Source organism: Rattus rattus, chromosome 8 (genome assembly GCF_011064425.1).
Source record: "Rattus rattus isolate New Zealand chromosome 8, Rrattus_CSIRO_v1, whole genome shotgun sequence".
Taxonomy (NCBI): domain Eukaryota; kingdom Metazoa; phylum Chordata; class Mammalia; order Rodentia; family Muridae; genus Rattus; species Rattus rattus.
This window is the reverse complement of record NC_046161.1, coordinates 111,633,279-111,653,373: the sequence shown is the minus strand read 5'-3', so window position 1 is coordinate 111,653,373 and position 20,095 is coordinate 111,633,279. Positions and strand designations below refer to the sequence as shown.

General features: G+C 49.2%; 1 protein-coding gene across 1 annotated transcript in view; it reads right to left on the bottom strand.

The window, feature by feature from the left end:
• Myrip (myosin VIIA and Rab interacting protein) overlaps positions 1-20,095 on the bottom strand; it is a 133,985-nt gene that overhangs the window by 31,810 nt on the left and 82,080 nt on the right. Inside the window, exons 3-9 of the mRNA XM_032911163.1 lie at positions 16,170-16,306; positions 13,565-13,645; positions 11,278-11,375; positions 11,003-11,083; positions 8,825-8,971; positions 7,957-8,110; positions 3,194-3,819 (exon numbers count right to left, since the gene is read on the bottom strand). Coding sequence (XP_032767054.1) covers positions 3,194-3,819; positions 7,957-8,110; positions 8,825-8,971; positions 11,003-11,083; positions 11,278-11,375; positions 13,565-13,645; positions 16,170-16,306 — 1,324 coding nt within the window. The remainder of the gene's footprint in view (positions 1-3,193; positions 3,820-7,956; positions 8,111-8,824; positions 8,972-11,002; positions 11,084-11,277; positions 11,376-13,564; positions 13,646-16,169; positions 16,307-20,095) is intronic.

Below are 20,095 nucleotides of genomic sequence, written 5' to 3'. Positions count from 1 at the left end.
AAAGACTTTTAATGTGTTTATTGCTGTTTTAAATGTGTGTGTGTGTGTGTGTGTGTGTGTGTGTGTGTGTGTGTGTGTGTGTGTGTGGTATATGTGTGTGTTGTAAGAGGGGGGCTGCAGTCTCCCATTGACCTGGAGCCTGCTAGCAGGCCAGGCATTCTGGCGAGTGAGCCCAGTGATCTGTCTCTGCCCCATTAACACAGGGATTCCAAATCTGCACCGACACGCCTGGGTTTTTACACGTGTCCCGGGATGAGGCTTGGGCGCATGGCAAGCACTTTACCCACTAAGCCATCTCCCTACATCCTGCTTTTACATTTTCTTCATTGCCTGCATTCTGGGTGAGCTGACACCCTGCTCTTGGTACGATGCTTCCTGGAAGCTTTGGCACTCGGAATGCCCAGGGGGTGTGGGCCAGCCTCTCTGTATCACTTATAGTTGAGAGTTAGAGAGAAGCAGAAGAAGATGGACAGACAGCATGATGCCAGACAGAGTTGCCAAGTTAGTCTTAAGTTTACTGCATGCATATGAACATACAAAGATAGTTTTATGTCAACTCAACACAAGCAAAAGTCATCTGAAAACAGGAACCTCAGTTGAGAAGAGGCCTCCATAACATGGGACTGTGGGCAAGCCTGAAAGGCGGTTTCTTAATTAGTGATTGATGGGGGATGTGGGTGTGGACTTCCCTGGGCTGATGGCCCTGGGTTCTACAAGAAAGCAGGCTGAGCAAGCCATGGGGAGCAAGCCAGTAAGCAGCACCCCTCCATGGCCTCTGCATCAGCTCCTGCCCCCAGACTCCTGCCCTGCTTGACTTCCTTCAATGATGAGCAGGGATGTGGAAGTGTAAGCCAAATAAAACACTTTCTGCCGCCCCAGTTTTCTTTCGGTCACGGTGTTTCATCACGGCAACAGAAACACAAACTAAGAAAATGGTCTCACACAAAACGCACCCTCAGTCATTTGGAGTGGGGGTGACATGGGGCTAATTTGTTCATTTTTATTCTATTTTAAATTATTTGTGACTCTGTGTGCACCACGTGTGTGCACGTGCCCTCGGTGCACAGAAAGAGGATGTCAGGTCTTCTGGGACTGGAGTTACGAGCACCTGACAGTGGCCTGATGTGGGTGCTGGGAACTAAGTCCAGGTGCTCTTTAAGAGTTCTTTAACTGCTGAGCCATCTCTTCAGCCCTGTCTGTTTTGGTGTGTGTGTGTGTGTGTGTGTGTGTGTGTGTGTGTGTGTGTGTGTGTATCTTATTATGTAGTCTAGGCTAGCCTCCAATATATTATCCTCTTGCCCCTGGAGTACTGGGATCATTGGCACGTGCTACCATGTCTGGCAGGAAATGCCATTGGAACGCTTGAACATTTGTATATTATGGTTTTGTATATATTATAATACAATATTTATAAAAACATAAATATTTAATATCTCTATATTGTAGGTCATTTGCTTTGTCTCATGTTAATTTAATACGTAATTTTTATTTTATTTCTACCTGTGTGTGTGTGTGTTTGGGAAGAGGCAGAAATGAGAACTGCCCTATGGAAACTAAAGGTTTGAACACCCAGACAACATAGCAGCATCTCCCCCTAGTGGGCATAAGAGGGTACTGCTACTTGCTCAAGGCCCTTCCCCGGGATGGAGAGACAAGAGAGGTAACAGGCACCTCTGGCTAGCCTCTGGCTCCTCCCTACCTGCTGCTGTTCTGGTCACCGGGGCAGAACATTGGCTTTATTTTGTCACCTTGACACAGGCTAGATCATCTGGGAGGAGGGAACCTCCGTTGAGAAAATCACTCTCTATACTGCCCTGTGGACAGGGCACATTGTCTGGGTTAATGATTGATGTGGGTGGGCCCGGCTCGCTGTGCCTGCCACTCCTGGGCCAGTGGTCCTAGGTTGTATGAGGAAGCAGGGTGAACAAGCCATGAGGAGCAAGCCAGCACCCTCCATGGCCTCTGCCTCAGTCCCTGCCTCTACATTCCTTCTGTCTGAGCTCTGGCCACGACTTTCCTCACTGACATAGCATGACCCGAGAGTTGTAAGTGGACAGAGCTCGCCCCTTTCCCCTCATACTGCTTTTGTCATGGTGCTTTATCGCAGTAATACGAAGTCTCGCCGTGACAGGTGCCGTTCAAAGGCCGGTGCCTGCACGTGAGTCTGAAGCCTCTTTTTAGCAAACAGGAAGCCTTGGGTACCCATTTTGAATCATGTAACGATTAGGAATCCTCCTTGGATATAGAACTTGCCTTAAATTTTTTAAAGATAGATTTATTTATTCTTTTAATGTATGTGAGTACACTGTTGCTGTCTTCACACTCACCAGAAGAGGGCACCAGATCCCATTACAGATGGTTGTGAGCCACCATGTGGTTGCTGGGAATTGAACTCAGGACCTCTAGAAGAGCAGCCAGTACTCTTAACCACCGAGCTATCTCTCCATCCCTGTCTTAATTTTTTAAAACATTAATAATTAGCTAGTTTGTGTGTGTGAACATGTATGCATGGTTGTGTGTGTCTGTGTGTGTGTGTGTTGAAAATGTATGTGGAGGCCAGAGATTAATCTCAGATGTTGTTCCTCAGGTAGCATCCACCTTTCTTTTTTTCTTTTAGACAAGTTCTCACTGGCCTGGGGCTCACTGAGTCGGCTGAGGCTGGGATTGTGGGGAGTCCCCTGTCTTTGTCCTCCCAGCGCTGGAATAGCAAGCGTGTGCCACTATGCTGCGCTTTTTCTGTAGGTGGTGAGTGAACTCAGGTCTTCAAGCTACACAATGAGGCCTTTTCCAACCAAGCCTTCCCTCCAGCCCTCCCCTAGCCCTCTCCTGTGTTCCCTTTCTCTTTGTTCTGTCTACCATGAACCCAAGAAGAGCCCCCTACCACCTGCCCCTGCCGTCAACATATTCTGGTCAAGCTCAAGGAACACAGCACCCATACAAAGGCTCCAGAGAGGTGAGCCCAAGTAACAACTCAGGGCAAGTTTTGTCAGTGTTTGTTCACAGTGAAAAGAAAATCTAATACAAGGACTCAGAGCCACTAAGGTTGATGGGACCTGACGGGCCTCGCGGCTGCCTGGCAGCGGGACCAGCAGAATCTTAGATAGCAGAGCCCAGACCCAGCTCTCTAGGGCACCCCCTGTGGAAAAGGGTCATCCTACTTTCAAAGTGCGTTTGTGCCTGCCGGTTTCTTTACCTGAGCTGTGTGCAGAGCCGGCGGATAGGCACTGGGTGAAGGCAGACCCCTGTTGGACTCCTCTGGGCCCACCCGGGCCCTTCTCCACCTCCTGGCCCGGCGGTCTGCAGTGCGGAGGGTCTCCTCTGGATCACTGCTGTCGGAAGTCTCTCCACCGGCTGCCTGAGGGTTGAAATTGACGTCCAGCTCTCCCTGGAGGTGCGTCTTCTCTGCTGAGGGGTTCTTGGGGGCCTTCCTCTGCAGCCAGAGGAGCTTAGCCCGGCAGCCGGCTTCCCGAGATGAGCTAGTGGAGGATGTCTCTGAATCCGAGCACATGGCCTCAGGGTTTGAGGGAGAGGTGGCTAAGGGACCTTGGCCAGAACTCTGGGCCTGTGCAGGCTGAGGCTGGGGTTGCTTGAGCCTGCCCTGGGATGGTGGACGCAGTTTACTCAAGGCTTCGCTGTAATCAAAGTCTTCCTCACTGTCGGAACCTAACTCATCATAGGCAGATGCCACACTGGACGCCACCTCCAGGGCCTGAAAGGTCCCACTCTTCGGTTTGGCCAGCAGGCGGATTGGGGGCTGTCTACTACTGTCCTTCAAAGTCATCCAGTTCCCGTCGGGGCTCTGCAGAAGTGGGGCCAGATCTGCGGGGTAGAGGTGAGAAAGAAACCAGAGGGGTCCATCATCACTGCAGGAGCAAGCTGGGAGGTACATGCCATCTCCCACGAGGTTCCCATGAGATTGGGTGACCCCCGTAGGCGACCAGGGACTCACAGGACATTAAGAGTACCCAACTGTACACAGTATCATCAGTGTGGATTTCTCCCATCCAAGGCTCAAGGGACATCATGGGAGAGGGGACAGAGAGGCTTTAAGAGATAGAGGCTGGGGCGGAGAACTGTTAATGAGAGTTGACTTCTGGGTGAGGCACAGCTGTTGCACACGTCAGCTCACAGAGCCGTGGCTTCCTCCCTGACACCTCCACAGTACGGAGTCTGTGAAATTAACAGTGCAGATGGGAGAGGGGCTCCTAAGGTCCCAGCCCTAGCAGGGAGCTTTAGGCAGTTGATGGCTGCCGAGGGAGGCAGAGTCAACGAGTCAACTGTCTCTGGAGACGTGAAGCCTGGTAGGTTGCTGATGCTCCAGTACTAACTGAACTTGGGGTGATGATGATGGTGGTGGTGATGATGGTGATGATGATGGTCTGACATGAAATTGGAGGAAAATGGGTTGAGGGGGGCTGGGGGTGGAGATAATCAAAACACACATACAAAAAATTTTAAAAGAATAAAAATATTATTAAAACAAAGAATGTCCAAGGATCCCCGAGTGCCTTGCAGATGGAGTGAAACTGGAGGCACAGTCCCTTCCCAGCCTCCTGCAAGCCCTGTCCCACATTGTTCTAAGGCTGGCAGAAGGGGAGGGAGAGCTGCAGCAGCCAAGTTAAAGTCTTATTCTTTGTATCAACCATGTTTGTATCTTAGGTCCTCAGTTTCCCCTCACTGATGAGGGATAATTCTACCTCCTCTCCTGCCCCAAGGACTTTCATGGATGCTATTCCCTATAGCCTCGTGAGATGGGCATGGGAGGTCTGTTATTTATGTAACCCAGGGTGCACACTTGTTCTGGACTTGAAGCTGAACATGATGGACAGCTCTCTCTCTCTCTCTCTCTCTCTCTCTCTCTCTCTCTCTCTCTCTCTCTCTCTCTTTCTCTCTCTCTCTTCCTCTCTCCAACTCCGAGACCACTAGAAAGCAAAGTACAAGGAAGGCTGAAGGCCCTCTGAGCTGGTTCCTATAGTCCACATATGTGCATGAGTGTGTGTATGTATGTGTGAGTATGTATGTGTGTGAGTGTGAATGTATGTGTATATGTATGTGACTGTATGTGTGAGTACATGAATGTGTATGTGTCATGTGTGCACATATGTGTGTGCATGAGTGTGCATATGTGTATGTGAGTGCATGTGTGCACATGCATACACATGTGTGGATGTGTGTGCATGGATGTGTGTACATGCATGTACACGTGTGTGCATGTGAGTGTATGTGTATGAGTGTGTGCATGTGAGTGTATGTGTATGAGTGTGTGCATGCTTATGTGTTCATATGTGTGTGTGCCCTGCAGTTAATATTGTAATTATCCTGACACTCTTCTTCTTATTCTTTGAGGAAGGGTCTCTCAGTCATTGATAAATTAGTCTCCCTAGCCAATTTGTTCTGGGGACCCCAACTCTGCCTCCTGAGGCTGGAATTACAGGCGACTGCCATACCCACCCAGCATTTATGAGAGCTCTGGGGATCTGAACTCTGGTCTTTACATTTGTTCAGCAAGTGCTCTAACCACTGAGCAATCTCCCAGTCTCCCGGCTTAGTTTCTGAGACAAGATCTCCCACCGAGGCTGGATCTCACTGATTCAGCTCAACTGGCTGATCAGAAACCCCAGGGATCCTCCTGTGTCCTCAAAAGAGTATTTATTGTTTTCTACTTATGCATATGTGTGAGTGCCTGCATAAGTTTGTTTACACCATGGATGCAGGAGCCTGTGGCGGTCAGAGGGTGTCGGGTCCACTGGAGCTGCAGTTATGTGCAGTTGTGAGTCACCTGATGTGCATGCCGGGAAAAAAACTAGGGTCTTCAAGAGCAGGCAGCACTGAGCCATCTCTCCAGCCCTATGCCTAACTGTTTTTCAACGTGGGATATGGGGAATTGAACTCAGAACCCCATGCTTGCACAGCAAACATCTTACCACCAGAGCCACTCCAAGGCCAAGATGGATTCTTATAGCCCCTTTCCTCACAGCCATTTGTGACAGGGCTGCCAGAGTGAAATGGCAAATCCAAGAGTGGGGCTTGGAGCTGGGGAGATGGCTCAGTGGTTAAGAGCACTGGCTGCTCTTCTAGAGGACCCAGGCTCAATTCCTAGTGCCACTACTGTGTTTCACAATAGTCTGTGACTCCAACTCCAGGGGACCTGATGCCTTTACTGGCATCCACGGGTACTGCATGCATGGCCGCATACACACACAACACCAACATAATCAATAATGTTAGAAAAGACCGGGCTGAATCCTGGTTACCAGCAGAAGGCCTCAGGTCAGATAGAAACCCAGCCTGTTTCCTGTCACTGTGAAGCTTCCCATAGCCAAAGAGAGGGAGGCAGAGGAGGAGCCTTCCCAGACACAGCTCCCACCTCCAGGGTAGGTCAGGAAGTATGGTGCTTGTGCTCCAATATACAATATACAGAGGGATGAGATTCAACCAGCTGAGACCCAGAGGAGAGGTGAAGGGGAGAGAAGAAATGGGAGACACAGAGGAGAGAAAGGAGAGGGAAGGGAAGAGGAAGAAGAGGTAGGGAAGTGAGAGGAAAGTGGGAGGAGCTGGGAGGAAAGTGGGAGAAGCGGGGGACATGGGAGAAGCTGGGGATGTGGGAGAAGCGGGGATATGGGAGAAGCGGGGACATGGGAGAAGCTGGGGATGTGAGAGAAGCTGGGGACATGGGAGAAGCTGGGGACATGGGAGAAGCTGGGGACATGGGAGAAGCTGGGGATGTGGGAGAAAGGGGGACATGGGAGAAGGGGGGACATGGGAGAAGCGGGGAAGTGAGCATCTGGGTATCGGAATGGTGAATCTAGGAATAAAAGACACTTAACGGAAACCCTGAAACCACACGGACAGAGCACTCATTGCTGAGCATTGCAGCTGCTCAGGCTTCACCCATCAGGCGAGAGTGGGCTAACAGGAAAGTGATCTCTCACAGAACAGCCTTAGATTGACAGATAGTTGACATTTCCCGTTCTTCATACAGGGTGGATTTTGCTCATAGACTGTTGGCTAGTTATAGAGAGGAACTGTCAGCTAGTCTTCAAATGTTTACTCCTAGGGTGGCCACTTTGTGGTTAAGTATTGTTGCTATTCAGGGCAGGGATCTGGGTCTGGCCTACAAGAGGTGGTGAATACCACCAAAAGCTGCTGCATGTAACGGCACGTGGGTCCGTGTTCTGCTGTACATATGTGTTCATCAGGTGAGGAAGAGACCCCCCAAGTGTAGGGCTTCGTGGTCCCTGGCTTCTATTTTCATGGTCACAGCCATGGCAGGAGAGCTTGGGAAAGTAGCTGAGCTAATTCCAACCTCTTCGTTTCGTGAGACTGTGCAAGCGGTTGATGTGAGTTCTAGCCCCTAAGGGAGAGGGAGAACATTCTAGAGCAAGCAGGAAGACCATAGGCACAATCGAACCACAATACATCCCAAGCTGTACTGAGGTAGACAGCTAACTACCTATCAGACACACATACACACACACACACATACACACACACACACACACACACACACACACACACACACACACGCACACACGGGAGGAGGAGCTGACTGTCATGTGATAGCTAGCAAGACTCCAAATAGCACTTGTGAAACCCGCTTGGAGGCAGGGAATGGTGGTACACACCTATAACCTCAGCATTTAGAAGTGGAGGCAGGGGTTGGGGATTTAGCTCAGAGGTAGAGCACTTGCCTAGGGAAGCGCAAGGCCCTGGGTTCGATCCCCAGCCCGAGAAAAAAAAAAAAAAAAAAAAAAAAAAGAACCAGAAGTGGAGGCAGGAGGATTGAGTATTCAAGGCCATCCTTGGCTATATAGGGAGTTGGGAGCCAGCCTGGGCTCCATGAGGTATTGTCTCAACAAAACCAAATCAAACCAACAACCAACCAACCAACCAACCAAACAAACAAAAAACCCACACCACCACCACCACCACTACCACCAATAACAAAACCATTACTTTTCCCGTCTAGTCTGTCCATGCTCCTCCAGCTGGGCAGAGCAGACTCCTCCAGCAGACGCTGGGCACGGTCCTTGGGCTGCCTTGGAGCAGCCTCTGCTGAAGAGGTCTTCAGAGTGTCTTCAGTAGTGAAGGAGAATGCAGACTGGGACCGCTGTGGAAAGAGGGAGGCGTGAGTGTTAAACACAGCCCCGGGCTGTGTGGCTAGAATCTGGAACAGTTTCGATGATGTCAATCAACAACATAGGCAGGGCATAGGGGTGGTCAAGGAGTCATCTGTGATTTTGCTAAATCCTCAACAGGAAGAGGCCCCAGCCACCGCCGTGAGAACTGCTTCCAGCAGGTGGCACTGCAGCAATGTCTTTACTCAGCCTTGGGGCCTCCTGTGCTTACCAGCAAGTGGGAGGGTTACTTCAGTATCCTGCTGTCTCACTACTTTGACTCTTTCCTTCCCACCCGTGGGCTGCTTTCTTTCAGTTTTACCTACACAAGTATCTGCGGGAGACGAAAGAGTGAGCCCAACTACAGAAAGAGTGTGCACACCTGTCTACACACACACACATACACACACACACACACACACACACACACACACACACACACACACACACACACACACACACCCTATGGACATCTTCATTTTTCCTAAATTGGTCTCAATGTAAAAACTCCCCAGACACCTGCACTTTCCCTCAGCTTCTCGCTCTCCCCTGTACCCCGATCTGCTCCTCTTGCACATTCCCAGGCTCCTCTAGGACCCAGAGAGCACACTCAACTGCAGATGGCACAATGTGCTTCCCCCATTTCACTGGCTCTGAGCCACAGGTGTGCAGGACCTGTGTGGGGCGGCAGTGCTGTGGTGACTTACCCAGAGGGCAGCACGTGCTTTGTGTCGTCCTGGAGGGGCTGTGGTCCCCTCACCCCTGGCCTTCACACCGCCACTCTGGGGCCGGGTACACTCTGGCTCCTCCTCCTCAGCACGCAGGTCAGCTTTATCCCTCTGTTTTCTTATAATCTGTGGGAATGGGGGACAAGTTCCAGAGGGATCACCTTTGGGATGTTTCTCCTCAGAAGTTTAGAGCCAACGTTTCAGTTCCACCTTGTGTTGCAATGACCAACAGCCTCTGTCTCTGACAAATGCAACCACACCCTCCATTTGCAAGGGACTGGCTCTGGGAATCAGCCTCCCTTGCTAAAGTGCTTACTGTGTTCAAGCCCTGGAGTCCTTGCAAAAATGGTAGGCATAGTGGTTCAGGGTTATAATTCTAGTGCCAGGCAGGCATGGGCAGGAAGATCTGAGGCTCACTGGCCTTAGACTAATCTGTGGTCCCAGGTCTTAGTGAGAGACCATATAACAAAATCAAGATGGATGGAGCTTGAGGAATGATACCTGAGGTAGGTTTAACATGGTGTGTTTGCTTAGAGGACCTATGCACATCTCCCAGTCCATGCCAGATCTTCTTCAAATCATTCATGGTAACTGACGTGACACGTGCTATTAAAACAGCTGCTGGGCTTACTGTCTGGGGAACGATACTGAGACAAAGATCTATGGGTTAAGTAAAGATGCAGCTGTCATGGGTGTAACCGTGTGGGTACATGGCTGAGGTAGCAGGAAGATGATGTTCAAATGACAGGTGTAGGAAGGGACTCGGGCTTCGGGGATGGCGGAAGACCAGTGGTTAAGCTGGAGTGCTTCTTTTGGTCCATGAGGACTCAGCCCACTGCTTGGCACAGGAAGGTCAAGCTGCCCTTTGTGGAACCTTCTGGAAACCCTTTCCCCACATACGTTGAGTCCTTGGCTACGGAGAAAGACTTGTGGAGCCTTTCTGATATCCACAGTTCCTCACTCTGCATTACACTCCATGCTGGGGACTACAGAGGCCCTGTGCCTGCTATTCCCTGGAGTAACTCTGAGAAATGCTCACTGCCGCTCTCCCCATCTGACAGCCGAGAACGCTGGTCCAGAAAGAGTCACACATCAGCTAAAGCTGCAGGGCAGCACATGGGCCCTGGTGCCTCTGGATTTAGGCCCTGACTTGAGGAAGGCCTGGAAGCCTTGGGGAGTGGCCATCAGCTGTGCTGGCGTAGCCCTGTGCAGTGAGTGGTCCTGTCGGAACAGATTCCCCCGGGGCCCTACCTTTTATAGACGAGACAGCTGAGAAAAAGGGCAAGGCACCAAGACAGAATCCTTCAGTGAGTGCTTGTTTGCATGTCTGTGTGTTCACACATGTGTGGAGGCCAGAGGTCAACCTTGGGTGCCTTCCTCAGTCTTTCTCCACTTTTTATTTCAGACAGGGTCTCATATTGAGCCTGGATTTGGGACTAGGCTGGCCAGCCAGTGAACCCCAGGGACCCACGCGCATTCCCCTGGGACGGAAAGCAGAAGCCATGTACAGCAAACATTTTACCGAGCTGAGAAATCTCTCAGCCCTTGGTGGACTTTTAGACCACAGAGCCACGAGGAAAGGGCAGGGGAGAACGAAGGTGCCAGCCAAGGTGCAGACGTGGGCCTGGTCGAGGCACTGCCCCCATTTCAGGGCAGGGTATAGCTGCATTTGCCTTCTGGCTTTTGGAATTGCTGGGGACAGTTGAGAGGCTGGATTCTCCTCTCTTCTGCAGGGTAGCCTGTGCTATGCCCTTTCTTCTAACATCCCATACTGGGCTCAAGGGCACGTGGCCCTATCAGTGTCTCTTGACCCATGATTGGATGAGACTTCTGGGTGTCTTCAGGACCGAGGAGTGTCCTTGCTGTGTGAATGGGGCTGTTGGGTCACTGTGACTGAAAATGAAGGCTGAAGTCTTTCAAGACACCTTCCTGACAGCCCTTCATCAGGTGCCTCTAGGGGTCATCCTGCTCACAGGACCTACACCCTCCTGCCAAGCCAGTGAATGTGAATGTGAGGAGGGCAAGGACAGCAGACAGAATGGAGCCCGTGGCTTAACTTATGCCCCCTTAACGTTCGTCACAGCATCGGCAAGCGAGCCCATTCTGAGTCTCCTCTCCAGCTCCCCAGAGGCCCTGGGCTGGTTTGAGTTGTCCTACCCTCTGCAGGATGGTGCCGGCCAGCTCCTCCACCAGCTCTTGCCTGTGGTCCCGCAGGTAGCTGGCCTCGTTCTGTTTGTCCTGTGGAAGGAAGAGAATGAAGGGGCATGGGCTCATTGTCACACAGGTCCCGGCAACAGTAGAGAGGGGTTACACACAGCCTTACTCAAGGCTGACAAGACCCCCGACCATTGACCCCAGACCATCGGCACTCAATCCTGATAGCCAGGATGTTGCCACCTTGTCACCTCCCACCACACAGAAGGAGGTCCTACCAGGCTGTCCCTCTGGGATTCTGCTTTAGAAATGGCCTCTTCGATGGCTTCTTCTGCCACTTGTAGGGCAACAGCCAAGGTGTCCATCATGCTGTGTCCTAGGAAAGGACAGAATACAAGACAAGTCACAACTGTCCCCTGGGCTACGTTTCTGCTTTCAACCCTTGGGGTCCTGGGACACTCTCCAGCTGCTCAGGATAGGACATGAGCTCACTGATCTCCCTACTGCCTCCCACCATCCCTCGTATCCTACACCCTGTGGTTCTCTGAGTCTTCCCTCTCCAATCCCTTCTCTGCCTTCCTTAGCGCAGTGAAGGCGAGCCCACGTGACCTTTTAAACTGGACTGCACACATACACTGCTGCACTCTGCTTTTTATGTGGGTGAGGGAGACTGAACCCAGAGAGCCACACTTGTGTGGTGAGTACACCCCTCACCCCAACCGTTGTGTCTCCATCTCTAGAGTCTTGGCTGTACTGGCTATGCTGGCTTTGAACTCATGATCCTCCTGACATAGCCCTGGAGTAGCCAGGATCACAGAGCCGTTCAGCAGCACGCTCACTGACTGCCTCAGAGTCCACGCTATATCAGCCATGAGATCTTGGATCTGAAAGGGACGGTGTCTGTGCCTCTCTCTAATTTTAATCTGCTGTTGCCTTGTGTGATTAGCATATGCTGGTCTCCTGGGAGCTGCTGGAAGTTATCTGCGAAGTGAGACAAAGTGTGAACACATTGACTCATTCATTAATCACTAGCTGAGCTCGTTAGACTCCCAGAGACACCAATGTGGCCAGAACGGGGGATTTGGGAAATATGATGAATTCTCTGAGACAAACCCAGCTATGGTGGATGTATCCACCATCTCAGGTAGAGGATGTATAAGGTCTGGCCGTCTGAACACACTTAATGTAAGCTTTAATAAGAAGAGCCCATGAGGAGAACATGTAAAGTGCAAGTTGCCACCACGTGAAGGGCTCCCTGGGAATGGACGTTTCTCTCCCAACTGGTTTCAATATATTAAAATTACTCTATTTAAAATTACAATGTGTGTATGTGTGTCTGTCTGTCTCTGTGTGTGTATGTCTGTGTGTATATGTGTGCGTGTGTTTATATGTATATGTATATATGTATGTATGCATGTGTGCTTATATGTGTGCATGTGTGTATGCATGAATGTCATGTGTACGTGTGTATATGTGTATGCATGTGTGTATGTGTATGAACGTGTGTATGTGTGTGCATATGTATGTGTTTGTATGTGTGCATGTGTATATGCATGTGTCATGTGTATGTGTATACTGTATATGTGTGTATATGTATATGTGTATCTGATGTGTGTTTATATATTTATGTGTGTGTATGTGTGCGTGTGTGTATGTGTATGTATGTGACATGTGTTTATGTGTTTGTATGCATGTGCATGTGTGTGTATATGTGTATATGTGTGTATATGAGTGTATGTGTATATGTATTTGTGTGTATGTGTATTTGTGTATATACCTATGTGTGTATATATGTGTTTATGTATTTATGTGTGTGTTTGTATGCATGTACATGTGTGTATGTATGTGTGTGTATTTGTGTATATACATATGTGTGTATATGTGTGTGTATGTCATGTGTGTTTATGTATTTATGTGTATTTATGTGTGTGTGTGTGTGTATGCCATAGCATGTGTGTGGCAGTTAGAGGACAACTTGTGGGAGTCAGTTTTCTTCTTCTAACATTGGTCCAAGGGATTGAACTCAGACCATCAGGCTTGGCACCTGCAGAGCCATCTTACCCATCCTGATGTAGTATTTTATAACTAATACATATTAACTGTACAAAACACTAGATTTTGTTGTGACACATATATGATGTACTTTAACCATATCTTCCCACCAATGCATTTTCACACAACAGGCTGCACAGTCTCAGCAAACATGTGCGGGTAACTCCATTGACCTAGGTTCTAGGCTAATCTCCCATGATGCCTTGGTAAACAGACTGAGTCCATGAACTCAGGCATTTTCCAAATAGTGGCCAGGCATTTGACTGGGCATGCGTGTGACAGCAAGGCTTCGGATGGCATTCTGTAATTCTTGGATGAGGGTGTTGGCATAAAAGGTACTGTTAGTAAATTATGGGAAGAGTTTCACACAGGAGGCACAGGTTCCTGGCTTGATTACTGTCTCCCAATTCCAGAGCTCTCGCTGGTCTGTCATGGCATGGCTATGATCATGGCTAGCCAATCCAGTCTCTGGGCCCCCCAGCTTCTCAGCAGCTGTCAGTCAGGCGACCTTACCTTCCGACTGCCTGTAGAATGTGGAGTCGCTCCCTGAAATGCTCTCTTCATTCTCCAGGTTTGGTTCATACAGTCCTCCTCCTAGAGGACAGAGCAACACGGCCATGAGAGGTCTCTGATGAACACGACGGGCTTGAGCCACTGAGCTGGTATGTCAGCCACATGGATGGAACCTGCCTTGCGAGTGGGCTGATGCTGCAACGATCCAGTATTTGGCCTGGTGTTTTTCTCTCTGCACAATGGTTTTTGTGCAAGTATACCCCAACTCCCTCCCAGTATCTCCTGCTATGGCTTGAGTATATTTTCTTTCCAAACTCATGATGAACTTTAATCAGTGCGATGATTTTGGAAGTGGGCCTTAACAAGCAGTGACTAGACCAGGAGGACCCACCCTGATCGGTGGATTAGTGTATCCTGGAAGTGTCGTCATTCAAGAGTGGGCTTATTAGGAACGACCTTTCTTTCTTTCTTGGTGTTTCATTGTGACCTGCCTTTCTATCTTCTGCTCTGGGTAACACAGCAAAAAGGTCCTTGCCAAGGGGCTGAAGAGATGGCTCAGTGATTAAGAGAGCTTTACTGCTCTTCCAGAGGACCCAAGTTCATTTCCCAGTGACCGCATCGGGAGGTTCACAACCATCATCTCCAACTCCCAGAACCCACATCAGGAAGTTCCCAACAATCTGCAACTCCAGCTCCAAAGGATCTGATATCTTCTTCTAGATTCTGTAGGCACTGCACTTGCGCATATGCATGTGTGTGCACATATATGTGTGTGCACATACATGTGTGTGCACATACACTCAAGCAAACACACATACACTCAAGCAAACACATACACACACACACACACCACACTCACGAGAGAGAGAGAGAGAGAGAGAGAGAGAGAGAGAGAGAGAGAGAGAAGAGAAGAGAGCAAGGGAAAGAGAGAGAAGGGCTTTTCCAGCCTCTCAAACTTCCAGCTAAATAGGCTTCTACTGTTTCCAAGTTGCCTGGTCTTGTGTATTCTGACACAGCAGCCATGTTCGGTATTTTGAATGTAGTGTGGGGAGAAGGGCAAAGTCGTGGGGTGAGGACTGGGGAACATGAGGCCAGTCTCTGGGCCTGCACATCCCCTGCTGTGTCACCTTCAGCATGTTACAGCCCTCTTTAGCCCTTGACTTCCTGACCAGGAAAACGGGCACACAGATGGCACCCTGCTGTGTGAAGTGGCATCTCCTTGATGGGCGTGGCAGCTACCCAAGCAGGTGCCCTGAACTAATGGTTTAACTGTCCCCTTTCTCAGAGGTGTCCCCGAGACGCAATGTGAGAAAGACTTGAGATAAGCCATCATATTTGATGTCATAATGGCTGCAGCTTTTCTCAGCTAGACACCTTTCTGTGAAGCTTGTAGGTAAAGTCTGTCCTTTGGGCTTTCCAGGAGGACACCGACATGCTTGTCACTTTGCTAGGACACTGGATTCCGAGTCTGGGAAACAGAACTCAGAACATGGGTAAGTGGGAGTGTGGACTCAGGATATAGATCTAGTCTCTCATCTCCACACGGAAACGACTTTCCAATGGTTTGTCATCAGGGTGTGGTAGTTAAGAGTTGTTTCTAGGGGCTGGGCAGGTTGCTCAGTGGTCAGAGCGCTGCTGCACAAGCCTGAGGACCTGAGTGCAAATCCCCCCAGGACCAGTGTAAAAAGCTAACTGTGGCCTCACATGTGCTTGTAACTCCAGTGCTGTGGGCAGTGGAGACAGGAGGATTGGTGGGCCTTGCTGGCCTCAGACTGGTTCCAGGTCAGTGGGAGATTCTGCATCAAGGGAGTTAGAGAGAGACAGGGCAGGAAAACCCATGCTTTCCTCTGGCCTTCACATACATGTGCATAGATAGGTGCATGAACATGCTTGCACATATATGTGCATAGGTAGGTGCACGCGCATGCTTGCATGCATGAACACACACAAATGATTTGTAGTAGAAGAACCCATAATTAAAACACCTATAATTTGCCGAAATAGTTTGGCATTCGAAGCTCTCAACGTGTCTAGTCCAGTAGGACTGTTCAAAGCACCTGAGTTGGGGCTGGAGGGATCCTTAGTATAAAGTGCTTGCTGCTCAACTTTGAGGTCCTGAGTTCAATTCCCAGCACAAAAAGTTAAGTATGGAGGCACATGCCTTCAATCCCATCACTGACAGTTGGAGGCGATAATGGAGAGGTGGAGACAGGTGGATCACTGGGTCTCCCTCGACAGCTGCTCTGTCTACTTGGTGAGTTCCACGCCTGTGAAAGGCCCTGTCTCAAAAACAAGGTGGACAGCTCTCGACACTGGAAGCTGACCTCTGGCCTTCCCTTCCAAATGCACACACATACATGCACACCCATACACACACGTACTCACGTACACCTGCACACACCAAAACAAAACCCTGAGTTAAAATCTGACACGATGTTGCACCACTCCCCAACGCCTGCCCTCTTTCCAGAACCTACTATTTAAACAAGTCTCTCTGTCTCTATGAAGTGTATGCACCCCAGAGGAGAGGACCTGCAAGTTAGGTCTTCTCTCTCCTCTTACTCCCAGCCACCAACCCCTCCTACAGCATCGGGCACTGTGGTACCTAGGATGTCAAAGCAGGCACCACTCTCCAGACGGTGCTTCCTGTACAGGTTCTTCAGGACCTTGGCGCTGCCGAAGCGCTTGAAACGGGTCTTTACGTTGTTGTAGAACCACTCCAGAGACTGCGTCCTCAGAAGCCTGTTAGACAACCAAAAGTTAGGCTGTAGGGTGGTGACAACCCACGGCTGCCCCCTCCACGAGGAGGTGGTGGGTGTGTCTGTCACTGGGTATGTGGGGACAAGGCGACCTGCTCAGGGAGAGAGACCTTTAGTGGGCCAAGTCCCGAGAGGTGAGTCAGGTTATCAGCCACCAGCTGGCCAGAGATGCACAGGGCCCCTGGTGAGAAGCAGGATCCATCTGAATCCACCCGGCGAGCCAGCGGATGCTTGCTATTTTAAGTCACTAAATTCTCTGTGGTTTATTAATGCAGAAAAGCTAACTCACAGAAACATCTGTTTAGCAGTAGGCTTTAGAGTTGATGCTCTTACTGTATTATCAAAAGCTCTAGTCTCTTTTCAGTCAGCATGGAGCACCATGGGAAGGCTATTTCCCAGTGATCAAGGCAGCCATGGACAGTGTAGGCAGTGGGAGTTTCCTTCATGTCTGGTGAGAACAGACTCTAAAGCCCTTCCATTTGAGGGATAGCTTTTGTAACGTTTCTTACTGTGAACGTAAAAATACACAGTCCCCTTGGGAAGCTCAGGAAAAGGATATAAAGATTTCCAAAGGAAAAGGGAAAAAACTTTTTTCTAGATTCAACCAAAGAACAAACAAACATGAGGCCTGAGTGTGGACAGCATCCTTGGGTTAGTGCCTTGAAGTCTGATCCACGGAAGCTCCCATGGAGGTCTTACTTTGAGCTTGGCCTTTTGCTCAGTTCAGAGCAGAAGCTACAGGAAGTCCCACAGAGTGAAGAATCAGAAGAAAAACGTAAGATAACCACAGTGTTTCCCTTTAAAAACCAACCACTTAGCAGCACGCCACAAATGGGTACCTCTTCAGTGAGCTGGTCGTGTGAGCACTTTTCTAATTTCTGTTTGCATGGCATGACTCTGCTGGTAAACATCGTGTCTTTTCATTCCAAGACAGACTAGAATCCTAATTCAAGCTCAAAAACAGCATTGAAAGAACTGGAATCTCATTATAACCTCACCTAGGAATGCCAGACTGACCTGGGTTGACTGGATTTAAACAGCACAGTTGTGAGGAGGCAGGGGGCTGCCTACAAAGAACTCTGCCACAGTTGCTAGTGACAAAGTCGGGTGTCCCCAGGTCCCCACTTCAGCAAGAGAGGGTACCTTGCAAATGGAAGACCCACGGATTTTCCTGCTCCACAGCAGGTCCTGGGGCCAGCGGCACGAGCGCCACCTAGAGGTCTGGTAGGAAAGTGTAGTCTGTAAGCAGGCTTGGCTCAATTCCAGTTCTGCTGATCTCACTGCTTCTCAGGTGACCAACAGCACGATCGCCACCTAGAGGCGTGGTCTGGAAGCACAACCCCAGCCGCCCACTATCCTCTCAGCCTAGCTGGGTAAAATTTGTGTTTAAGCAAAATTCTCCATAGGATATCAAAGCTTGATGACTAGGGACCTAGCAAAATTTACTGTGTGTTTTTAAAAGTAGAATGATAACCTTGTTTTAAACTTTAACCATAAAAGACAGAGCCAGTAACTTACCTGATCCCCTTTTCTAAGGAAAATGAACCAGACTGGGTAACACATAGCTATACAGATGAACATAATAATTGAAACCAAACTCTCAAATGCATGTCCATTAGTTATTTAAAAATGACATCAAAATCCTCTGGTCACACACTCAGGTCTCTACAATCAGTCAGTTTCTCCAAATGACCCATGATGGTGGCATTATATTGACATTACTTCTCTGGCAAAATTATAGAACACCACGCTTAAGACCCACATCCAGTCTCAAGCCCACGTCCACAACACACAGTTAAGAAAGCAGAAACAAGCTTAACTGAATGGAGACTGAAGTCTGCAGGCCTGTGTAGTATTTGTCCCTTGGAAAGAGAGGAAACATTTCTGGCAATCACTTTGCACTGTTGAAGAAGTGCTCCTGTCTCCCCAGAATGTGACTAGCATTGGGCTGCATGTTGTCATTTATTACCGGTGTGACCGACTAGCTACTGACTTACTTGATAGAGATATTGGTGAATGTGGGGCCAAATTTTATGAGGCACGTATCTGGTCTAATGTGGTGATGAACCAACTATAGACTTCGGATGTATACAGTAAGAACCATAAAAGGGTAAGTAAAGAATTAGAGGGAAAGATGGAGGGGAAAAAACCCCAAGTTGCTTTCTCTTATAGAGACAATGGCAAGAGCTAGTTAGAAGGCCTTTGACTTCACTGAAGCCCCAAGGCCCAGAATCGGCATCAGCTTGGGATTCCTCCAAGCCACTGTCTCGGCTGCCTTCTGTAGGCAGAGGCCTAAGGAACCCAGAACTCCCTGACTGGGCCTGTCACCTGCTGATCACCAGCTCACACAATTGCCTTCTCAGCCCTATTCTGGGATGATTCCCTGGATAGGTCCTGTGAGAACCTCAAAGGTCTAATGACACGATTCCCAAAACACAAATCAAAATCTAAACAGCAATAAAAATCTTCTCTTGAGTCCAGTCATGGTCACTGTTCTACCACAGTGAGGAGCCACCATGACCAAGGCAACTTATAGAAGAAAGCATTTCTTTTCTGTGTTTACCTAGAGTTTTAGACAGAGCAGTAGCTGAAAGCTTTACATCCCAATCCACAGACAGGCATAGACAGAAGGGGGGGGGAGACACACACACACACACACACACACACACACACACACACAGGGCCTGTCATGGGCTTTTGAAACCTCAAAGCCCACCCCCAGTGACACACCCACTTCACCAAGGCCACACCCACTCCATACCTCCTAATCCTTCTCAGTTTATCATCTGGGAACTAAGCCTTGAATATATGAGCCTCTGTGGGCCCACTCTATTCAAACTACTACAAGCCCTTAAAGGAGAAAGATCAATACACATCAGGTTAATAGTGATGGCTGACATAACACTGCGGTGTGAGCTAGCACAGTACTCCGTCCTTCCTGACTTCAGAACTTGTTGTTTATTATCAGCATCCAACCTATTGTATCCAAAGCGACTTCTAAAAGGCTAAATAACTGCTAAGAACAATCTGGAAAGAAAAGCAACATTCAAGTGTTACATTGTCTTTTTTTACTTTTTTTCTGAAACAATGTCTTACTATGTAGCCCAGGCTGGCCTTGAACTTGAGAACCTCCTGCCTCCACCTCCGGAGTGCTAGGATTACAAGCATGCACCACACCCACACGCCTAGCTTCTTACATTTTATCCTAATGATTAATGTGTTCCTTAGCATTTGATAGTTCTGAAATGCAATCCACTCTGCTACCCCAGGACTGGCTGATTTCCATTGGCTGGGCCCCTCCCAAGCATCCTTACCTCAGCAGATCTGAGTGAGGCTTGAGAGTGTGGCTTTGAACACTTCCAGGTGAGAGGGTTGGTGAGCTAGAAATAGATCAACGGCTCCAGAAGAGCCCAGAGGTTGATTCAGAGCCTGCCACTTGGGTGTACCTGTCACTCGAGTGTTTGCAGAAGAAGATTCCTACAGCCTGATGACAGAAATGCTCTGAAGGACCAATCTATTCTGAAAAGTCGAGAGATACACAGACTCAAGATGGGAAAGAACAGCTTGCACTCAGGGCCCCTGAGTGTGTCACTGCGAATCTGCAGACATACGTGGCTAGGAGGCTTGAAGTGTCATGCTCGGGTGATAGGTGACAATGGCTATTAATGTGACCCAGCTTGCTAAGGTGAAGAAGTGGGAGCTGACAAAGAACAACAAGGGAATGAAACTCAGGGCTAGAAGCAAGAACAACCGAGACTGACTCACCCACCCT